Raw genomic sequence first — 23,293 nt, forward strand, 5'->3', positions numbered from 1 at the left:
GGATTTTCTTGAGATGTTCCTATATTGTATCTAGTGGTAGAAATGAAGTAGGCATAGAGTTCCACTGTGATGGAAATACACCTCACTTGAGATGGTAGCTACTGGCCACCACAGGTCCTGATGTTCTCCTCACCCCCTAGAATGAAGAAACAAAATCGTATTTAGAAAATAAATATTTAGATATTTTGTTAACTACAGTGGCTGATATCACGTGGAGGCATTTCTCTTAATGCAAACTTGATCAGAATTAAAATCCAGTTTGCTTTTCTTGACTTCATTTGCCTAAATGCCACTTGTGCATAGGAGTTGCCTGAGAGCCCAAAGAAATTGTTATTGTAGAATGTTCCTTGAGCCAAGTGCAGAGAGAAACAAAGTAGGATTTCTCACAGAACTTGGTGAGTAAGAATTCAATGAGGAAGTGTGAAACTCATTCCTATTCTAAGGATCTCAACAAGAATTAGTACCAGAACTATAGCTTTATCCTTAGAAGGAACACTTGATTGAGTGCCCTATGGCGGAGTCAAACGAAAATACCAAATTTGACTGCAACTTGACCATGAACCCCCAACCTATATAAATTACAAGGTATCCAGTTAATAAAAGTCACAGTGGTGACCCAACCAGGAAGATGGAAAATATAGCCAAGACAACCAGAAGAATTGGTTTAGTCCCCAACATTAAACTGAGGAAAAGAGACTGGAAAAGAGGACCATGGTGGGGAAGACTGTTCCTGGTGAGCAGTTGTTCTGGAAGGCAGAGCTCCTTCAGAACTAAGCACTTTTAGATATCTTCTGAAGAGGGACTATCTCGCAGAAGTGTAGGTAGCTGGCACACAGTGACTTTACTGAGCCTAGGACACAGAGGATGGAGAGGAGGTAGAAGAGGCCAGGTCAAGGTGGCATCTGGGATTCTAGATCCCTTCATGTTCTACCACTGGCCACTGGGACCAAAACCTGTTTGTCCCCTCGCTATAGGTTGGTGCTAGCTACTTCTGAAAAATCACCTAGGTTCTTCTGGCTTCCCCTAATGTGGGGCAAGTTTGTTTGAGAGCAGAGAGGAAATGGACAAACGTTTGATTGGTCATTTCCTTTGAAATGGAAACCTCTAGAGCAGAAAACAGGAATTCAAGGAACTTTACCAAATAGGCTATTGTCTCTCAAATGAGGACCAAGCTTCTGGAGAATGCCACTAAGGATTTGTTATAAAAACCTTCACTCCCTGGCAATTTATTTCCCCTGCAAGGATTCACAAGGGACCTCACACATTTTTATAGTCTGGATATTTAGAGGTTTCATGTAGACACTGGTGCAAGCAAAGGCAGACAAAAGGTGAGAAGTATAAAGCAAAGCCCGGCATACTTTCACGGTCGGCAGTGGGGCTCTGTTATACATTTCACATCCTTCCCTCTGCTCCCCTCCTCCTACCTTGGCACCATGTGTACCTTCCACACAGAGAGCACAGGTCTGGGTTTGGATCTTTCCTGAAGAACAAGGATTTGCTGCTAGTCCTCTCTTGGTATGCCACTTCCTGAAATCTTGAAGCTTAATAAGGAGTCAGTTCAAAAGTGAAAACTGCTGTGGGAAGCAGATTCTGGGGATTTAGGACTAATAAAGTTACTCACATCCTTTACACTTAGTTTGTCCTGAAATGGGGAGAAAAGCATAGGAAAAACTACCTTCTTTTAAAGCAGTAAATATAAAGATTCCCTTAATAATGCATAAAATCCCTTGTGACTCTATAATGGTATATATATAAAGCAGGAGACCTTCAGAGGCCCAGTTCATACATTGATTTGTGGTCTCTCTATTTGGCCTTCCACCCCCACCTTAGATATACACAAGCTTTCTTGGCAGACTTAAAAAAAAAAATTCTTCCTAGGTTGTTTCTTGTTCTGCTCTGTGGGGGATGGAAATGGGTGGCAGAAAAAAGGGGAGTAACAGCAGTGGGATAATTATAATCACAAAATTCTCCCAGCCAGTCCCTGGGTGTGGATTGTTGGGTCTGATTTTCCCTCAGAGCTCCTCTGCCCAATTTCAGTACTTCTTACCAGCTGGAGTCAGTACCCCAGGACAGGAAGCAAGAGCCCAGAAATGAGGGCCCTTATCCTAGGTTCCTGAGTTTTATAGCTCTGTGCTTTATGCAGAACAGTGTGTGGAGTTAGAGGTCAAGTTCTGAGTGTTTGTCCTTGACTTCTCCACTTCAAAAATCAGAGCAAAGTGCAGTCACCAACCAAGACAGGATTTATTATTGAATGGGAAAATTCACTGAAATGTAACCTTTTGCCATACAGCTTCAAGCATAACAAGCATTGTATGATAAATGAAAAGTACACAATAAATGCTTGCTTAAGAAATAAATATCTACTGGGGAGGTGGCTGGTAGCTCATGCCTGTATAGCCTAGCTAACTCAGGAAGCTGAGATCAGATTTGAGGATCTTGATTGGAAACCAGCCCTGGCAGAAAAGCCCATGTAACTCATATCTCCAATTAACCAAAAAGGTAGGAATGAGGTGTGACTAAGTGGTAGATATCCCGCCTTGAGCAGAAAAATCCAAGGATTTTTAGGCTCTGAATTCAAGCCCTGTACTATCACCAAAGAGGGAAGGGGAAGAGGGAAGGTTGAGGGGAGGGGAAGTGGGAAAGGAAAGGGCCTAGGCACAGGAAGTAATAGAAACATTATATACTGGTTATCATCTCCCAAACAATAATGAACATAAAGTGTGATATTTGATGTACCATGTTTCATTTCTATTCTGAAGTAAAGGAGTAAGGGTAGAGGAAGCTTTCAATAATTATACCCATTTCTTTCTCACTAAAAAATATTATTACACTGTATATACTTTATTAGGAGAGTATAAGTTCCATTAATCCTAGAAAATGCCACAGCTGCATCTCTCAATTTTGTTTCTATCTTTCTTTCATATTTTACATAACCAATAATGGCCCATTACTGAAAGTATGTTCTGCAAGGCTTAATGCCTGCTAGACTTTTTTTTTTAATTTTAAGTTTTTATTATCAAACTGAATTACAGAGAGGTTACAGTTTTATACATTAGGCATTGGATACATTTCTTGTACTGTTACCTTGTCCCTCATTCCCCCTCCCCCACCCATGAGTTGTTCAGTTCATTTACACCAGTTTTGCAAGTATTGCTTTTGTAGTTGTTTGTCTTTATTTTACCCTGTGTCTCTCGATTTGGGTATTCCCTTTCAATTTCCTAGTTCTAATACCAGTATACATGGTTTCCAATATACTCAGATAAGATACAGAGATAGTGTAGGTACAACCACAGGAAGGTGATACAAGAACATCATCCATAATAGAAGCTACAGTTACACATGGCATGTTGAAAGTAATTAGAACAGTGATATAAAGCCTCTTTAACAAATGGTGCTGGAAAAACTGTTTCAACACATGCAACAAACTAAAACTAGATCCTTATATATCACCCTGCACCAAAATCAATTCCAAATGGATCAAAGACCTCAAAATCAAAACAGACACCCTGAAAACACTAAAGGAAGGAGTAGGAGAAACACTTGGGCTCCTTGGCGCAGGATGGAACTTCCTTAACAATGACCCAGAAAGGCTACAAATCAAAGAAAGGTTGGACAAATGGGACTGCATCATACTGCAGAGCTTCTGCAGGGCAAAGGACATAGCTCGCAAGATAAATAGAAAGCCCACAGATTGGGAGAAGATCTTTACTGGCCATTCAACGGACGAAGGCCTCATATCTAAAACATGCAGAACTAAAAAAATTACCTTCCTACAAAACAAAACCGCAAAGAACCAATAGCCCCCTCAACAAGTGGGCTAAAGACTTACAAAGAGACTTCTCTGATGAGGAAATGAGAATGGCCAAGAGACATATGAAAAAGTGCTCTACATCACTGGCCATAAAAGAAATGCAAATCAAAACAACATTGAGATTCCATCTCACCCCAGTAAGAATGTCATATATCAAGAAAACTAACAACAACAATTGTTGGAGGGGATGTGGCCAAAAAGGAACCCTACTTCATTGTTGGTGGGAATGTAAACTGGTTCAGCCACTCTGGCAAGCAGTATGGAGATTCATCAGAAGGCTAAATATAGAACTCCCCTATGACCCAGCAGCCCCACTTTTGGGTATCTATCCAAAAGACCACAAACAAGAACACACTAAAGCCACCAGCACAACAATGTTCATCGCAGCACAATTTGTCATAGCTAGAATCTGGAACCAACCCAGATGCCCCTCAGTAGACGAAGGGATCAGGAAAATGTGGTACATATACAAAATGGAATTTTATGCCTCTATCAGAAAGAATTACATTGCCCCATTTGTAAGGAAATGGAAGGACTTGGAAAAAGTTATACTAAGTGAAGTGAGCCAGACCCAAAAATACATGGACTCTATGGTCTCCCTCATAGGGAATAATTAGCACAGGTTTAGGCTAGTCACAGCAGAGGATCACAAGAGCCCAATAGCTATACCCTTATGAACACAAAAGATGATGCTAAGTGAAATGAACTCCATGTTATAGAGGTTTTTTTTTTTTTAAATATCCTTACCAATAGATGGCACTCTTAGGTTTTGGTGGTTACAGTTATAATCAGCTTTGCTTTAAGAAAGCCTAAGTTCTTTTTTGACTAATACTAAATTTAATCTTGTCCTTATGGATGATATTAAATGATTCAACCTAACACTAAATTTTACAGAAGTGAACAAATTGAATTTTATTTTTAATCATATTTATTTACTCAAACAGTGAGCATTTATCTAACATCTACTCTATAGAAAACACAATGTAGACTTAAGGGTTAAAACATTTATTAAGAAAAAAATTATTCTCTCTAAATGTTTTCAGAAATCTAAGTTTAAAACAAAACAAAAACACTCCAGTCTAAATGTTGTAAGGTGAATTATCAGAGAAGCCACATATTGAATGATCAAGTCTTGGAGTCTTTATTAAAATGCTAGCAGTCTGCAGGCAGCCAGTTGTTACAAAGGCCTGTAGCCCGCAAATACCCTTAACACTATTAAGAAAGAGGCCAGAGAGGAAATGAACAAAAACAATACCAACAAACCAATTCAGCTCCAGTGGAACCAGGAGAAGAATGTCCAGGAATTCCAGAAAGACGGTAGGTGGACATATCAAAGAAAAATAATCTGATGACGTTCCAGGACCACGGGTGTGGAGGCAAGGAATCAAGAAGCAAGATTGAGTTCCAATAAATCTGGGAATGATACAGTGAAGTACCTAGCACAGCTGACATGTCCTTCCTCCTCTGTTCCTTCTCATTTGCTTATGGAGTAATGGTGTGGATATAGAAAGTACCAAACCACTACTGAGGCAGAGTACACAGGTAAGCTTGAGAGTGAACCAGCCTGGCTTGCTTTAAGAGCTTCTTCCGAAAACATACTTCCCCATGAAATCCCTTCCCCTTGAAGGAACTCAGACAGCCCAAGCCCAGCTCCCAAAGGCCCTTACCTGTAGGGGGAATTTGATTTCTCTCAAAATGGCCTAAAACTCAATTTCAGCCAGCAACTTTCTTCTAAGTTTATCACTCTAGGAATATACCTTGATATCCTCCTGGATAGGAGCCACTGGCCCTGGAATGTGTCCATCACCAATCTCACATATTAGTTTCAGGAGACTGTGTGCTGATCACTGAAGATTTTGGGTTTGAGACCCTGACATATATTTAGGAAGGAGTAAAGGAAGAGAGGGAGGGAGGGAGACAAGGGGGAGGGAGGGAGGAAAAATAAAGCAAGAAGAAGGAGAAATAGTAACTGGTTAAATAAATGATAATTCAACTGTATAATATACAAGTACTAAAATAGAAAAACACTCATATCTTGATAGATTTAAATCCTGTTCTACCCTTATATCCTCAGTGCCATTTATACCTCAGAGTTATTAATAGTTTTTTATGCATTATAAATTATAAATGAAGTCAATGGGAACATGCAATATGCTTATCCATCTTACCTAAAACTAGAACATTTAGGATAATTTTAATTAGTAGTTAATAAGTAAGGTCTCTTACATTAAAAAAAAAGAAGAGAAAATTAATAAAATCTAGTGTGTGTGTGTGTGTGTGTGCGTGTGTGCGCGTTTTATTATGGGGGTTGAATCTAGGGTCTTACATTAATTAGATAGGTATTCTACCACTTGAACCATCCTTTTGGGCTTTAGTTATTTTTTGAATGGTGTTTTGCTGTTTTTATTTGCCCAAGCTGGCCTCAAACCATGATCCTCGAACCTATGGCTTCTGCTTAGACAGACCTGTGTCCTCAAATCTGGAATTCATTTTGTCTTTTAAAAAGAGTTTTAACAAAGATAAATATAAAATTAATTTTCTTGTGTTCTAAATATAAGATGATGGTAGATAAAATATAAATGGAGGAGGGAAATAACATAGCAAAAATTTTAAACAATGTAAATCAGGAAATAAAGTGGAACATAAAGCTTTGCACAAGGCTGGGGTCACAGACCTACCTCAGAATAAGGAACTGGTAGTAAATGTCTGGGAATTTGGCCCCTGCAGGTAAAAAGGACAGAGATGAGTGTTCTCTTGGAGGGCATGGGACCACTATTTGAAGTCCATGACTGATACCTAGACTTTACTAGTAGATCTGTTAGCATCTATCACTGAAAAAAATAAATGACCACAATAGTGACAGGGTAAAACAACACACAATCAGAAAACAATACACAATCATTATTGCACAGGGTCTGCTGGTTAGAAGCTCTGTCATGGCTTAACTGGGCTCTTTGTATCTGGGTCTCAATAGGCTGCAGTACAGGTGTTGACTGACCCTTCCATTTTTCCTTATTTCAATTCGACATCCATTGAGAGTTGTTGATTAACTTAATAAGGACGAACAGTTTTATGGTATTTGGTTTTCTTGTTCGGGAATATACCATTTAGCTATATCTTTCTTTATGTCTTTTAATAACAAAAATGTTCTTTTTTTCCCTTTTGAGTTACAATTTTCTTCTTCATATTATACTTTTAATGCAGAAAACATTAAAACACACTTCTAGAGGTTATTTTTGCTATTGGGAAAAGCAATTGATTTCGTTTAACATGTGTTTCCTGCGTTTATTGCATTTCCAGTCAGGCTAGTGAACTCCTTTTATGCCTGTGTACTTTAATCGCCAGTCATGTTGACACATTCAAATTTCCCACAGCAGGATTCTGTGGCTTTGCTTTTTCTGGAAGGTCTTTCCCCCTAGTTACTGACAAGTTTATTCTGCCAATGAAAACTGATCACAACCTGCCCCCTCTGAGAGGCCTTCCTATGACAACATGGAAAGGTTGGCTAGGTCCTTATTTGTTCTTTCATAGTACCTTATGCAAGCTTATATTGCTCATGTTTGTTACCCTTCATCCTAGTTGTCTAATTCTGAGTATAGTCTCGGTCAGTGGACTTTGTACTCTATGGAATCATGAGCCAGGCATTAAACAAACGGATATTCTCCGAAGTTAAGTACCTTATCTAGAATGTAGAATTATTTTTTCTTTTAAATAAAGCATAGGATGGAACTACTCTGAGAATAACTGATAAATAGTTATCAGGCCAGAGAGACCTAAATTTTTAAGACTTTTACATCTTTTCTGCTTCATTACTCTTGGTTATAAATGTACTTACTTTTTCTCTTTCTTTTTTTTTTAATTGAGACAAGGTAGCATGTATGTCTGGCTTCTAATTCATTATCACCTTGGGTCAACTTACCTATTATTTAAATATTTTAAATTTAAATAGCTCACTGGGTTGATTTACCAATACTGTGTTACATGAAAATCTCAATGGTAGGGGAGGAGTTTGGCTGAACTATAGTAATACTGACCCTTGATAGTGAATGTTACTCAGGAATTCATTTAGTAAACTGACTCTGAATTGAACACATACCACCTTAGTCTGCTTAAACTTCTCTAACAAAGCACCACAATATGCCTTAGGAGGGAGAATAGCTCTCTCAGTGCTTTGACATTGGCCCAGTGAAGCTCATTTTGGATTTCTGACTGCAAGGACTGTAAGAATTAATATATGTTGCTGTAAGCCATCAAGTTTGTTGCAATTTATTACAGTGTCAATAGAAAATTAATATAGATCAAGAAGCCTGGTTAAGGTGCTGATTTTACTAGGTCCTCTTGAGGGGTAAAATAGGATTGATTGTGCCAACCGAGCTCAACTAAGGCAATTTAAAGATGATACAGCCAGAGAGGATAGTTTTCCCCCTTGTTTCATGAGAGTCAAAGGCAGGAAGACCCAATACCAGCCACACTCCCAAGATTAAGAATCACAAATACAACACCAACCCAATCCAGTCACCAGGAAGATGGGTATTAGGATGGACACAGAAAAGAAATAAAAAGGGAGGGTACAGGGTAGCTTTATAGGAATTTATCAGTGATCAGAATTCACATCTATTAAGCTGTGAGCACCAAATGCTTCAGGATAATCTAGCTGACCTGATCAAACCTCTTAATAGGGACATCTCTTTTATTAAGGACCCTCTACTAGTTAGCAAATGTATTTCATATCAATGATCTAATAAGCTATTAACGGAATATTTCAACTTTTGCTTTAGTATGGCAGAAACTAAGTCAAAAAGTTTGAATGACTTGTCCAGGTCACAGAAAACCTCAGGAAATGAAGGGTCCGCTTGACCCTACCTCTCCAGTCTCAGGACCCCCACCCTTTCTTCCATGCCATGAGGCTTTCCTGTCAGGAGAAAGGCTTGTTGACTCAATGGCTATGGCATCGTTCAAAGCAGAAAAACACAAGTGACATAGTAGCATTTGCAAATGAAGTTAAAAATTAATTGGGATAGCCAAATCCAGCCTCTGTGCTGGATCATAGGGTCATATCTGGTGCTGACTGACTCTTGCGTGGCTTATTATTTATCCCTATGATCCCTTGCAGCAGCATTTGAAATGGAAGACAGGACAGAAACACCTTTTTTTTTCTTTCTTTCAAATTAGCCTTCTAATTTAGGGCTTAAAATACGGATTTAATGGTGAAGGTAAGTGCTCTTCTTGTTTTGGTGTATGCCAGTGGACTTTGTGTACAATGGTCATTTCCCTGAGGATTCTATGAGTACTGATTATGACACATTGATGAGTTGAAATGGCTTTGGTTATGGGATGGCATATGGGATGAAATCCAGCAAGATTGTGGTTTAGGACTGTGATTTATGATACTTTTCAGATGTCTACACATACTTGAAATGACTTCTCAGGGAAAGGAGACTACAACCAGAGTTGAATAAGATGGAGAGCAAGAAGACATGCATGTTTGTAGACATCATTTACATATTTTCCTCTTAATATTGCTAAGAAACACTGCCCAGAGATGTTATGGTTAGAATGTATCAGTAATATGACAGAAAACTAGAGGGAAGAGATTCAGTAAAGGTAACTTGTTTCAACCTAGGCAGAAAAAAAAAACCCACCCCATTTCTAAAGCACAGCTGGGAGAAAAGGCACCCAGGTATTTCTGAGAACTTCCTGAGTTGTGAGCCCTTCAAGGTGCTAAAACTGCACCTTGGTTTTGTCATAATCCTTCCTTGTAGAATTGCCCACTTTTGCAGCTCAGTATATATTTTCTTTTTTGTGTGATTAAATTTATAAATTAAATGAAGGCATGACATAAATGATATGTGGGAATGACCACTTTCATTCTGAAGTATCAAGCATTCAGAAAGGTAAGCGAGTGAGGAGTCTATAGTTTTACTAACACTAAATGACTTATTTCTTATGTGCTCTGATATTTGTGTCAAGATATTCTCTCATTGATATTGTGGATTCAAGGCTAGAGAGCCCACTTGTAAAAGGAAACATTGAAAACCAATTTAGCAAGCAACCAAAAGCACTTTTATAAATGTAGTTTTTATTTGATGAAAGATCCGTGGATCTGAAAGAGCCTGAGTGCTGCTATCGTGGTGGTTAGTTATAATTGCTATTTTTTAATATCAATAATGTTTTATGCTACATGATATTTTATGCTGTCCAAGGCATGTCTCATGCCCTTGTTTCCATTTCAAACAGCTGTGTGAAGTAATATCATCTCCATTTTTTTTCTTGTGAGACAATTAAATCTCTAAGAGTTTATGACACTTTTTGATGTTTACATAGATGAGAAATGGCAAAACAAAATTCAGTCCCTGGACACCTTCTGAACTAAGGTATGATGGTCTTTGAACTATGTGTCATATTTACTCTGAGTAAATCAGGAGATTTGGCTAACAAAGATGATGCAAGAAAGGCAGGCTGTCAGGAGAAATCAAAGAGTAGTAGAAACGGGGCGGGGGATATGGCCTAGTGGCATGAGTGCTTGCCTCCTATACATGAGGCCCTGGGTTCAATTCCCCAGCACCACATATACAGAAAACGGCCAGAAGTGGCGCTGTGGCTCAAGTGGCAGAGTGCTAGCCTTGAGCAAAAAGAAGCCAGGGACAGTGCTCAGGCCCTGAGTCCAAGCCCCAGGACTGGCAAAAAAAAAAAAAAAAAAAAAAAAAAAAAAAAAAAACAACCCCAAAAAACCAAAACCAAAGAGTAGTAGAAAGACCATTGTAATGTATGTTCTATGTTCTCAACAAGGAAGAATGGGGGGGGGGGGGGAATCCTTCTTTATGCATAATGTATATATTACTAATTTTTTTTCCAAAACACAATATATATGCCTTGATAAAATGTTTTATGAAGAAATTTTCCCTTTAATTATTTCACCTTAAGTTTTCTCTACTTACAACTTTGACACTAGATTCACTGCTTTATTTAGTAAGTATCACTTCTGAATGGAAAGATTCTTGAAAGAATTATATGTACTCAATTGTTTCTTTTTCGACTAAGAATTATTCGACTGTCTTTAAGGGCATACCAATTATACCTGTGCTCATACTTTATTATTTCATAAGACCCTGTGATTCCTTTAGAAATGTACTTTTCAGTATTATGTCACAGAAAGACAACAGTTTAGAATGGATTGTGATGTTAGCTTGATTTCAATCTTTGTTTCATGACTAGGAAAAAAATACATGATAATTGAGAATGACTAAGACAAAATTCAAAGTAATATTTGATACCATAATAGCTCTGAAGGGTTTTTAATCCTTCCCATCACAGAGAAACAGAGAATCAGAAGGAAAATTGACATAATAGGCTTATAATTACAATTCCACTAATAGAAAAAGCAAAAACAAAACAACCCAGAAGGTTTATTTGCTTGCATGTTTTTGCTTACTATTGGAAGCTGAATTTAAAGTATTTATAATAATTTAATTTCCTTCTAGAATGCATGCTTTAAACTGGACTTAAAACAGAAAATCCCATCTAAAATACCTCAAAATAAAGCTACCTTATTGTAGTTTAAGCTTATGTTTTATATATTAAGAAAAGAAAAGGGGGGCTGGGGTTATAGCCTAGTGGCAAGAGTGCCTGCCTCGGATACATGAGGCCCTAGGTTCGATTCCCCAGCACCACATATACAGAAAACGGCCAGAAGCGGCGCTGTGGCTCAAGTGGCAGAGTGCTAGCCTTGAGCGGGAAGAAGCCAGGGACAGTGCTCAGGCCCTGAGTCCAAGGCCCAGGACTGGCCAAAAAAAAAAAAAAAAAGAAAAGAAAAGGGAAGTGGTATTAATAGTCAGAATGAGCTACAGTCCGGACCGTAGGAGACCCGGTGCTGGCTCTGTGAACTGTGTGGCTTGACGCAACTTCTCAGATTTTCTGCCCATCAGTTTTCTCATCAATAAAATGAACGTCAGAGCCAGAGAACCTCATAGTCTCTTTTAGCTCTACAGCTTGGTGTTTATCAGATTTGATGGAGAGTTTGAAAAGGAAGTTTTAAGTGGCATATAAGTACTAGTAGCTTCCTTCCTATACAGTTAAAAAAGCTGCCCTCAGTCAAGACATAGGATCTTACAAACAAGACAAACCCAGTAGAATATATTCCAGACTTCAGTTTGGGAACCAAATGGCTTTAGCTAGAATCTGAGTATTACAGACCTGTGGGTTAAACTCCTCATGTTATACAGATGCAAACAAGATTTGAACGCCTTTCAGATCAGAGTTAGTCCATATCTGGTCTGTGAGGATTTGCTCTCCCTGGTAGTTGAGCCTCTGTTTGGGCCCATTGTAATCAAATAAGAAAATATCTATTAATTGTAGCACTCAGGAAATTGGAATTCTATAGTTGTGTTGGGTGAGAACTTATATGGATAGGGAGTTAGGAATATATATCATCAGTAGAGCATTGGCTCTCTGTGCAAGACCCTGAATTTAAAACTTTAGAACTTTAGAACTTTAAAACATCTATATATATAATAGATCTAGTATAGATATATAATGAATATAATATATAATAATATATAATGAAGCCCTTTACTGAAACTGAGAGTTGGCAACTTTAACCAGGGAAAACTATTTTTGTGTCATATTTTGTATTATGTTTCCCCATAGATAAAAGCTTCTCGTGGTAAAAGAGAATTGGGGAAGAGGGAAACTCCACCAGCAAGTGTGGTACCATTTCCTGAAGAAGCTAAATGGATAAGAAACCTACCACCAGGAAAGGTAAATTGTCTGTTTTCACTTTCACTGTTCTTCAAACCTCTGCTTTCTCCTACTTTTTCCATTATGCAGTTCCTTGCAGAGATACCTAGCATAACAACAGACTCAGCTGCTTCTCTTTCTTTAAGGAACCCCACAGATTTCCTCATCAGAATTTGAGCCAGATGACCTGGAATCAGGATGGAATGAATTTTGAAAATGTAATTTTTATGTGTTTGTATATTTGTTTATCTTAGGTGCTCTTAATTTATTTCTTTTAAAATTAAATTTTTATTATTTTTATGTAGTGTACAAAGGGATTGCCATTTGACAAATCAATTTAAAATTATGAAACATCTTGATCAATGTCACCCTTTCATTATTCTCCCCATCCCTCCCAGTATACCCCCTCTCCTCAGGTTTCCTAGTTTTACTGGATAGGCATTGAATTTTATGACTGCATTGAAAAAGTAATTTTTAAACAAACTCTTAACCTACAAACTCCCAACCTATGTGTGAGTCCCTCCTTCAAGAGACATCAGCCTAGGGCTGGGGATATAGCCTAGTGGCAAGAGTGCCTGCCTCGGATACACGAGGCCCTAGGTTCGATTCCCCAGCACCACATATACAGAAAAACGGCCAGAAGCGGCGCTATGGCTCAAGAGGCAGAGTGCTAGCCTTGAGCGGGAAGAAGCCAGGGACAGTGCTCAGGCCCTGAGTCCAAGGCCCAGGACTGGCCAAAAAAAAAAAAAAAAAGAGACATCAGCCTAGAGGCAGCCTGTTTCCTCCAAGTATGTAAGCCTACAGTAATATGGAAACAACTCATCTGTAGGCACCCAGTTCTACTCCTGGGCCTACTTGACTAGTAAAGCTTATTGCTTCTACTATAATTTTGTCTGTTTCCAGATGTTCTAGTTGTGTCGTTTTGGTCACAGTTCTCCAGATATGCCAAATAAAACCTAATCCATCTGTCACATGGCAACCTTTCCAATATTGCCCTATTATTTTACTTTATGAGGAAATGTGTGTGTGTGTGTGTGTGTGTACTATCTTTCTGTATATTGAATACTGTGCATTATTTTATGAACATACATAATAAAAGTGTTTCTACATATTAATCAATTCTTAAAAAGTGGAACATAATGAAGGCAGGGTCAACTGATACAACACCAAAACCATAGACTTATTGGAAGTAGTAGAAATATTCATAGAAATTTGAAGTACTAACTTTCAGTTGAGCATGGTGGTACATTGTTGTAGTCCCAGCTGCCCAAGAGGCTGAGGTGGGAGGATCATTTGAACTTAGGAGCTCCAGTCCAACTGGGACAACATAGCAACATCCTGTCTCAAAAATAAGGAAAGAGAGCATTCCGATTAGAAAGTAAATTATTGTCTTTCAGATATTTCAAAAGGGCACTCTTTTGAAAGGCATAATTCAAAGGCAGCTTTTGATGCATAAACTCAAGTGTTGTGACAAATAAATGGGCATGACTTGGGCTACTGACATGGCTTTTGTCATTGGCTCTTCCATCATTTTCCCCACTTATTTTATTTTGGAGTAATGTGACATCAATATGTTGCATTTAGGTTTTTCCTCTATTTATGATGTTTCTTCTACCTCTAAAAGAAGATCATATGTACTTTTCTTAATTATAAGATCTCAGATGTGTTGGATTGAAAGCAGCTGAAGAATATGAGAAAGGAAGTTTGTAGAAATTGTTACTTTGATGAAAAAGGACAGTGATATCACATGATATCATTTGAAGTTCTGTCAGGTTTAATAGTGGGAGAAATGGAAAGAAAAGAATCTCATCAAAAAGCTTATTGGATATCTTTATACTCTCTAGGGCCACCTTTCTGTTCATTACGCTATGGGCTGGCTCTCATCATGCACTTTTCCAACTTCACTATGATAACCCAGCGAGTGAGTCTAAGCATTGCAATCATTGCCATGGTGAACATCACTCAGCTGCATGGTCCGGCTAATGCCTCCACAGAGGAACACTGGATAGACAGCCTCAACAATCAGAACAGCTCTATTAAGGAATTTCATGCAAGGGTAAGTATGTTGGAGAGCAAGACTCTGTTGAAAGAAGGCTTAGATTTTCATTCTGAAGACTCTGAAATTACAACTTTTCAGTTTCAAACTCAAAAGGACTGAAATTATTTTTCAGACATTGCTTGCCTCTGTAATAATAATTCTTCGCTAAGCTTAATATTATCATAAGGTAAGGCAAGTGTAAGAAAAATATGAAAACTTCTAAAAGGGACCAAATAGAGTATTAGGTATTGTTAGTGAAGAATTAGTTACCATCTAGGAGCAGCTTTCTCAGTTAATCAATTTGATTTGTGTCCTATCTATCCATGGCTAGGGAAAGTCTTTGCTTTGAACCAATCAGAGTCAGCCTTAGTTTCTGATTATTTGATATCATCTCAAATGCCACCGCTTTAGTCTATGTTATCCAATGAGAATGAATTTTCCTTGTCCTCATGGATCTATGTAACCATTGACCCTTGTTTCTTTTCTTTGTCTCTCTTGTTTTCCTCTTCTAAGGAAAGCAAATTGCTGGTAGAATTGGATATTTGGGAAGAGTAGAATGTCTTAGGTATAAAATGGTAAAAAGCTACAGTAGCTATTTTATAGTAAGGCCTCCTCAACTTTAAGCAATTCTATTTAAAAACAGATTTTCATAAAAGGACTTAGCAAAGATTTTTTTTTTCCGTGTTTTCCCTAGGCCTCTGTATATCAGTGGAGCCCAGTGACTCAGGGTATCATCTTTAGCTCCATCAGCTATGGAATAATAATGACACTGATCCCAAGTGGATATTTAGCAGGGGTACTTGGAGCAAAACACATGCTTGGTGCTGGTTTGCTGATTTCTTCTCTTCTCACTCTTTTTACACCATTGGCTGCTGACTTGGGAGTGAGTTTGGTCATTGTGATTCGGACAATCCAGGGCATGGCCCAGGTATCAAGTTACTTTGTCATTCTGAGTGGGTTACAGTTTACCAAATTGTACAAAAGTGCAAAAATCATTGTAATTTCTATTTCAGGGAATGGCATGGACAGGTCAGTTTACAATTTGGGCAAAATGGGCTCCTCCACTTGAACGAAGCAAGCTCACCAGCATTGCAGGATCAGGTAAGGTTGGGTCTGTGAGTCAGTTTTTCATCTATTTCCTATCCATTCTATGAATCATATGGCTTAGGCATGAGGGGGAAACTTCCTACAGAAAAGTTCAACAATACAAGAATAACTAAGTTAGAAAAACACTGAGACTCAAAAGCAGAAGAAAACCATTTTGAACTAGGATAGTCAAAACAGTCTTGTAGGAAAAAAGGTTGGAGCTTTAAGAATTACATAGACGTAAAAAAAGATCAAGTGAAATTTATCAACATCTTTTTAGCAAATATGCTGAAGGCAAAAATAAGGCTATCAGAACACACATTGTTTAAAAATGTTGGAATTATTCTGAGTTCTTTACAATTCTGAGCAGTAAATACCTGATGTATAATTCTGCAATGCTTATTTTCCAGAGAGGGTAGTTAAGGTATGTAGAGATTAAGTGAATGGCCCAGGTACAAATAGCTAGTAGAACTGAACTCAGCCAATTATGTCTCAGTAATCTTACTTAGGCCTCTAGAGTGTTATCACATTGTCTAAAGACATACTAGTGAACTGTGACTGCAGAGAGTGTGAGTGACAAGCCAAGAGATTTAGAGTTAGTTATATTGGTATTAAGGAGCTCTTGGAGAATTTTTATGCGATATCACTATTATGTATTAATGTCAATTATCTCCCATGATATTATTAGGAGAAACATGAGGAAGAACGACCTAAAAACCTTACACTGTATTCTTGAAAAACAGAACAGACTTTATGAAGTTTCTCATTCTTAGGTCCAACACATACCCCACCCCCACCCCCCAGACTAGTGCCTCATAGCAACTCTCTTGCTTTCTTGCTTCTTTCCATTCTCATTGACAGCTCCTCTTCTGTTTGCAGATAATCTCGGTTTGTCTTTCTTTTTTTACATGGTTTCATCTAACCTTCTTCTCCCATAAAATGCATAGGATAGGATGTTGGGATGTTTTGTACTTAGTAAAGTTAACTATTAGTTCATCAAACTTTGAGGCACATGTGAGCTGTATGTGTACTAGATTTGTGCATATTTGGCATATGTTGCATTGCCAGTAAAATGCATTTCTCACTGTGAGATTCCGTCAAAGATGATTTTTTTAAAACCAAGTCCAAAGTCTACATTATATTATATCTGTAAAAAATAGTCAGTTTTGTTCACATTTTTCTCTCCAACTGGGCCAAAAGTTCCATGGAGGCAAGGACTATATGTCCTTAATTTTTGCAAGTCTTTCTTTTTCTCCACCTAATTTCATTTTACATCATGACATGAGGACATAATTATCAGATGTGATTGCAATGAGCTTCAGTGAAAAATTAAAAAATTTGGAGTTTAACATGGATGTTGAGGATCCAATGAATTAGCATTATTCATTATTGCTAATTATTTCACATGATGTTATTGGGGAAGATTTGTGAGCAGGAACAAGCACCCGTATCACTTAGTCTTTCTACTCCGGCCATCTTGCTGTTGGGACAATGTCCACTGAGGCCACACAGTCTCAACCTTTGTTATTTTTGTGTTTCTCTCTTATCTTTAGGGGCAGCATTTGGGTCCTTCATCATCCTCTGTGTGGGGGGATTAATCTCACAGACATTGGGCTGGCCTTTTATCTTCTACATCTTTGGTGAGTCACTTTCTCCTAAATTGCTAACACTTCTATTTCCTGGGCATTTATTTTAATATACACATAATTTAATATACACATTTCTATTCTTTCATATAAAATAAAATATCCTCTGTTACATGGAAAATAATGAAAAATGTTGAGGGTTGTTAGCTTTATTTTAATGTAGTCTATATAACACCTACTTGGTGTTTTGGGAAAACTGCACCAAGAGGCAAAGGAGTTGACACTGTACATGATGCCAACTTCTTGGAAATCTGTAATGAAGCACTACCATTGTGTCCCTAGCATCTGCTCAGAATCTCTACTAGTTGTATAGTTTAGAAACAAATAACATTGTCTTGCAAATGTACTGAATTTTTTCCTTAACTCGCTGACTTCAGGACAGGTTGGTTCATACATGTATAACTACTCTTTGACTTAGATTTTCTAAAATAAGATAATGATGTCTGTATTAAGTTGGTACTACTAAAACCCCTGTAACACTATGGGCCTCTTCAGGCTAATTAATCAGCTCTGAAATGGTTCATGTTCAGGCTCATACCAGAGTTTCTGATATTGACCAAAGGCAATGGAAGCTTCAATGGAAGAAAGAGGTTTGTAGGATGGAAAGGGAGAAATGAGAAAATTTAATGACCAAGATTTGATGTAAGTGTTAGAGAAAGGTATAGGACTTCACAGGGAAGTATTCAACTCTACCTGAATACTAAGTTTGTCCCTACTTCCCAGGGAGCATCGGCTGCGTCTGCTGTCTCCTGTGGTTCACAGTGATTTATGATGATCCCCTGAATCACCCATGTATTAGTGTCAGGGAAAAAGAATACATTGTGTCCTCCCTGACTCAGGTAGAGTATGCCCACCCTTCTCCTGGGGACCCTACCAAAGTTTCCAGGGGAAAAGACATTCTCTGATCTGTTCTGATTCCTTTGTTGATTAGATATTTCTTTCCAGTCCAGTTCTCCTAGACGATCTGTTCCCATAAAGGCTATGGTCAGATGTCTACCACTTTGGGCCATTTTCATAGGGTTTTTCAGCCATTTCTGGTTATGCACCATTATTATAACGTATCTACCAACGTACATCAGCACTGTGCTCCACGTTAACATCAGAGATGTGAGTATGCTTCCTAATCTTCTCTGAACATGACAGTATGAACAATAGTCCTGTGCTGCTGTAATTTTCCAGCATTAAATACAACAATTTACCATTCACAATGCCCTTAAGAATGGCACTGAAATGATTCCTATTTCATAGATGTGGAAATGTGACACATAGAGGTGAGTTAACTTGCCTCAAGTTTTGCAACTTCTAAGTGGTAAAGCTATTCCAGTATCTGTGTCTTTAACCATTGTACTAGATAGACTGCCACATTGCCACACCCGTGGATTCTTAAGATTCTCTCAGACATTATTATCACTTTTCTTTGGGAACCAATATGATCCAGTGCTGGTTGTTTGCTTGAGACAGCACTCTTCCAGCATCGGGAAAGGACTCTGATTTCCCTCCAACAACTCAGAACATTGAGCAGTAGACTAATGGCTTGGTATTTCTTTACTGATCAGTGTTAGTGCTTATCTGCACCTCTGTAATGTATTCCATAAAAATTTCCTTCCTTCAGAGTGGGGTTCTGTCTTCTTTGCCTTTTATTGCTGCCTCAAGCTGTACAATTTTAGGAGGTCAGTTGGCAGATTTCCTTCTCTCCAGGAATCTTCTCAGCTTAATCGCCGTGCGAAAACTCTTCTCATCCCTAGGTAAGGATAGATATGTGGGCTCAGTTAACCAGTGTAGTCTGAGAGGACTCCTCACATCATGTCTTCGTTATACAGGCTTACTCCTCCCATCCCTTTGTGCTGTGGCCCTGCCCTTTGTGGCATCCAGTTATATGACGACCATTATTTTGCTGATACTTATTCCTGGAACCAGCAACCTGTGTGACTCTGGGTTTATCATCAACACCCTTGATGTTGCTCCCAGGTAAGGGATTTACCTATTTTTTCCCTTCTGCAGACCACTCCAGAGATGTTGGACTTAGTTCCTCATTGGGCAGAACCTTTGTGTACTTATTGGCATGCATTCCATGATGGCAGAATGACAAATAACTAGAAATGGCACAGCCATGACCTTAGGTAGCATATTTAGAAAAACAGTTCCAATTCCTGGCTAGTAATCATTTAGATAAAAGTTGCTCAAGTTTCTCAATCAGAGATTAAACTGTGTGCTTTGGGAAAAGGCCCATGGACACGTGTTTTAGAAGTTTCCACAGTGTCTGTAGCTAATATGACAGTTACCACTTAGGAAGGTGCTCACAATGAGCCAATGCTATGCTAAAAGGGTCTCATACATCAACACATTTAATCATCATAACCAAATTACATAGATTCTATTGTTACCTCTAATTCAAGAGGAGACTGAGGCTGGGTGGGGGGTGGGGGGGGGGTTGTGTGGTAGTATAAGGGTAGAGATAGTATTTGGACAAACAATTTTCTACTCTGGGAGGTAGGATGGAAAAATCCAATTCTACAGAAACTATTTATCTGGTCATCATAGTTTTTTACTTGTTGGACACGTGGTTTCAGGGTTAGCAAATAAACATCTCCCTGAATGTCTTCAAGGTGCTCAAAAAGCTGTACTAGCCAAAAAGATATTGCCATTACAAAGGAGCTTCATTAAAGTTGAGTTGTAGTACAAACTATATGTGGCTTTCTATATAAAAATGATCTTCTCCACAGACATGCAAGTTTCCTCATGGGAATCTCAAGGGGATTCGGGCTTATTGCAGGAGTCATCTCTTCAACCACCACTGGATTCCTTATCAGTCAGGTTGGGCATGTTATTGAACATCTGCAAATGGCAGGTATTGTTTTAGGCATTGAAGATAAACACTGTGTTCTCAAAGATGGTATGGTCTGCTGGGGGAAGCAAGTGTCAATATCAACACAAATACTCTATTCATGGCAGCCTTTAAATCAGACTCTGGTAAGCCAGGTTTCCCAGGGCAAGGAAAACAAAAGCTGAGTTTCTCAAAATGAATAGATATTCCATTTATGGAAATGAGCTATTTGGCTATAAAAGAGAGTATGTATGACTTCCTACTGGTGAAAAGCTTAAGACAATTCATATATGTGACCAAAGTGAATGATATATGTTAAGGCGTAGAAAGTGATCAAGACAGAGATGAGGAATAGCATGAACATTCTATTCAATTAATCTAATTTTTAAAAATTGCAAAAGGGAAAGCAAGATATTCTAAGGCTAGTTTCAAAAGAGATTAAATGGCAGGTTGAAAGAATACTATGCAGGGAGCATAGTCAGTGAAGCTTGGTCAGGGTCAGGATGTGTGGGACAGAAAGGAAGATGAAAAGACAAAAACCAAGCTAGGGTTGAAGAACTACAGGGGTCAACTTACCAGGCAAACTTTGTTTGTTTTTTTAAAAAAATACATATCTATGTGACCTACTTTCCAAGTTAATTTTTGACCAACTTGCTAGAAATCCACTGGGACTGTAATGCTGGCAGTGAACTATGATATACTGGGGCATGCTAAGGAGGGTCACACAGAAAGAAAGACCAAATGTCAGTCATGTTGCATTGATATGTCTCTCTAAGGGGTTGTGATGCTTGCTATCAATAGCCAAGCACAAAACAAAACAGGAAGGATACAAACATGAAATCTTAACGATACCCTTTTAGGCATAATTGTGAGAACTACTAGATTTTCATGAATATTGAAATCCAAACTTCTATAAAAATGTTAGTGTAGTATAATCTATTATTTTATTCAAAGAACAGCCATCTCAACTTAGAATCCAATGTATATTTTGGGTCATTTTGCTTCTTGTTCTCTCTGTAGTCTTGTGATCAGCATTGAAATATATAAAATATGAAATTTCTTTAATTAGGAGAGAAGGAAATTGTGGTAGTAGTAATTGTTATGGATTTGTTTTTGTATTCAGGATTCTGAGTCTGGCTGGAGGAATGTATTTTTCCTGTCTGCTGCTGTCAACATGTTTGGTCTCATCTTTTACTTCACATTTGGACAAGCACAAATCCAAGACTGGGCCAAAGAAAGACCTGTTACCCGCCTCTGAAAGATGTAGTGTCACAAACTTAAATATAGTCACAACCCTTAACTTTGTAAACATTGTTTGCTTATCATAGGCCACCCTCCTCTTCTCAAATTATTTCAACAGAATTATTTTCTTGTTTTAGAACAGTCCTTGAATAATACTCTGAGTCTCAAAACAGTTGAAAAGTTCCATAGTATAGTTCCTATACCATAGTATAGGGCCTTAAGGTATTAAAATGTTAATTTAGCTTTGAACAGAATTTTTGCTCCACAAATTTTCTTCTTCAAAACACAATTGCTTTCCTTTAGTCTCACATATGATGAAGAAGTCTGGTTAGCCAACTAATTTTTGTAGAAGGGTTGAGGTTGGTGTCATGATTCTTTCCACCTTTAATTCCATGTTTTCATCAAGATGCTCCAAAGACTTAATGACCTTTGAATTGTTGAATCCAGAATTTCCACTCTTCTCTTACTACTTAGTGTATAGGGTCTTGGTATTTAAGTATTCTTCTTTTTCAGCTCATGCTCTTAGAATTTACTTAAGTTTTATTTACCAATTTTCAATTTGTTGTTTTTTATTTTTTTTATGTCATGGGGCTTGAACCTGAGGCCTGGGAGCTGTCCCTGAGCTCTTTTGCTCCAGGCTAGTGCTCTGCCACTTTGAGCGACAACTTCACTTCTGGTTTTTGAGTGGTGAATTGGAGATAAGAGTCTCTTGGAAACTTTTTTGCCCCAACTGGCTTCAAACTGTGATCCTCAGATCTCAGCCTCCTGAGTAGCTAGGATTACAGGCGTGAGCCACTGGCACTTGTATTTTATTAGCAATCCCTCCGATTTATTGGTTTGGCAGAACCTTATTGTCCATTTTCCTTTCACTAATTTACCATGGACCTTTCATTTTGCTTCTCTATGGACTTCTAGGTGGTGGAGACACAGACACACTTTGTAAGATCTTCTTCGACTTCTGTCCATTTTAATTTATTTCCTAAAACTGCCCATGAGTGAATGTACCCATCTCCACAACATCCTTCTTCCCACTTTAAAATAGGAAGGCACCAGGCTCCAATGGCTCACACCTGTAACCCTAGCTACTCAGGAGGCTGAGACCTGAGGATGGAGTTTCACAGCTCATGTGGGAAAGACTGTGTGATTCTTATCTCCAATTAACCACCAAAAATGCCAGAAATGTAGCTGTGGCTCAAGTGGTAGGGTTCTAGCCTTCAGCAAAAAAGCTTTAGGATAGTGCCCAGGCCCTGGCTTACACACACACACACACACACACACACACACACACACACACACACACACACCCATACCTTACTTTGGACTTTGGTGCAATACCTAAAGTATAAATATTTGATCCTTGTCAACAAAGGAATAATTTCAAGTACTAACTTGAGAATAACCTGCTAATGATTAAAGCCTTCACCATGGTTCTCGGTTAACTAGCCTTTTCTTCATCTTCTGTGTTATGTTTTTAATATAGGAGAAGATTGACTAGAGTCTAACTGATCTCAAAACTAAGATAAGACAGATTAGGATCTGGTTTGTTCACATGAAGCAGCAATATTTTCCTAGAGCGTCAAATTTGATAAACTCCTCAGAAAAAAAAATTACCTGATGACTTCTAGATTTTTGTAGAATTATAAAACAAAGTGTTTAAAATTGTTTATTACCAAATTCAAGTTATCTCATGAGATATTTATTCTAATTCTACTCATTTGTCATCATTATCCCATAAAATATTACTGGAAGTGTGGCTCAGTGGTAGAGGTACCTGTCTTGCAAATGTAAGACCCTGAGTTCAAACCCAGTACCACAGAAAAAGCCCCCAAAATATGAATGTTTACCTTTATTTATAAAACTCATTTATATTTTAATGAAAAGCTTTAATTATCAAGTTCAAAATGCTCATA

At 38.2% G+C, this 23,293-nt stretch overlaps 1 protein-coding gene across 2 annotated transcripts; it reads left to right on the forward strand.

Annotated features, from left to right (window-relative positions):
• The first annotated feature begins 8,883 nt into the window (after window positions 1-8,883).
• On the forward strand, window positions 8,884-21,668 carry LOC125352947 (sodium-dependent phosphate transport protein 3). 2 transcript variants are annotated; one of them, XM_048348338.1, is made up of 12 exons: window positions 8,884-9,024; window positions 12,458-12,568; window positions 14,392-14,603; window positions 15,280-15,513; window positions 15,599-15,686; window positions 17,225-17,311; window positions 18,041-18,156; window positions 18,260-18,424; window positions 18,930-19,062; window positions 19,138-19,285; window positions 20,041-20,131; window positions 21,265-21,668. In XM_048348338.1, exons 2-12 carry the CDS (start codon window positions 12,541-12,543, stop codon window positions 21,397-21,399), a joined length of 1,437 nt encoding a protein of 478 aa, XP_048204295.1. In that variant the 5' UTR covers window positions 8,884-9,024; window positions 12,458-12,540; the 3' UTR covers window positions 21,400-21,668. The 2 variants fall into 2 exon arrangements, with proteins under 2 accessions (XP_048204295.1, XP_048204296.1); XM_048348339.1 differs by having other exon boundaries at window positions 18,041-18,155; window positions 18,259-18,424; window positions 20,041-20,165; window positions 21,265-21,405.
• The last annotated feature ends 1,625 nt before the right edge of the window (window positions 21,669-23,293 follow it).

This window comes from Perognathus longimembris, chromosome 6 (genome assembly GCF_023159225.1).
Source record: "Perognathus longimembris pacificus isolate PPM17 chromosome 6, ASM2315922v1, whole genome shotgun sequence".
Classification (NCBI taxonomy): Eukaryota; Metazoa; Chordata; class Mammalia; order Rodentia; family Heteromyidae; genus Perognathus; species Perognathus longimembris.

Coding starts and splice junctions, on each gene's coding strand:
- LOC125352947 (XM_048348338.1), top strand. CDS start 12,541: ATGGATAAGAAACCTACCACCAGGAAAG. Junction 12,569..14,391: donor GAAACCTACCACCAGGAAAG/GTAAATTGTCTG, acceptor TATACTCTCTAG/GGCCACCTTTCTGTTCATTA. Junction 19,063..19,137: donor AAAACTCTTCTCATCCCTAG/GTAAGGATAGAT, acceptor TTCGTTATACAG/GCTTACTCCTCCCATCCCTT.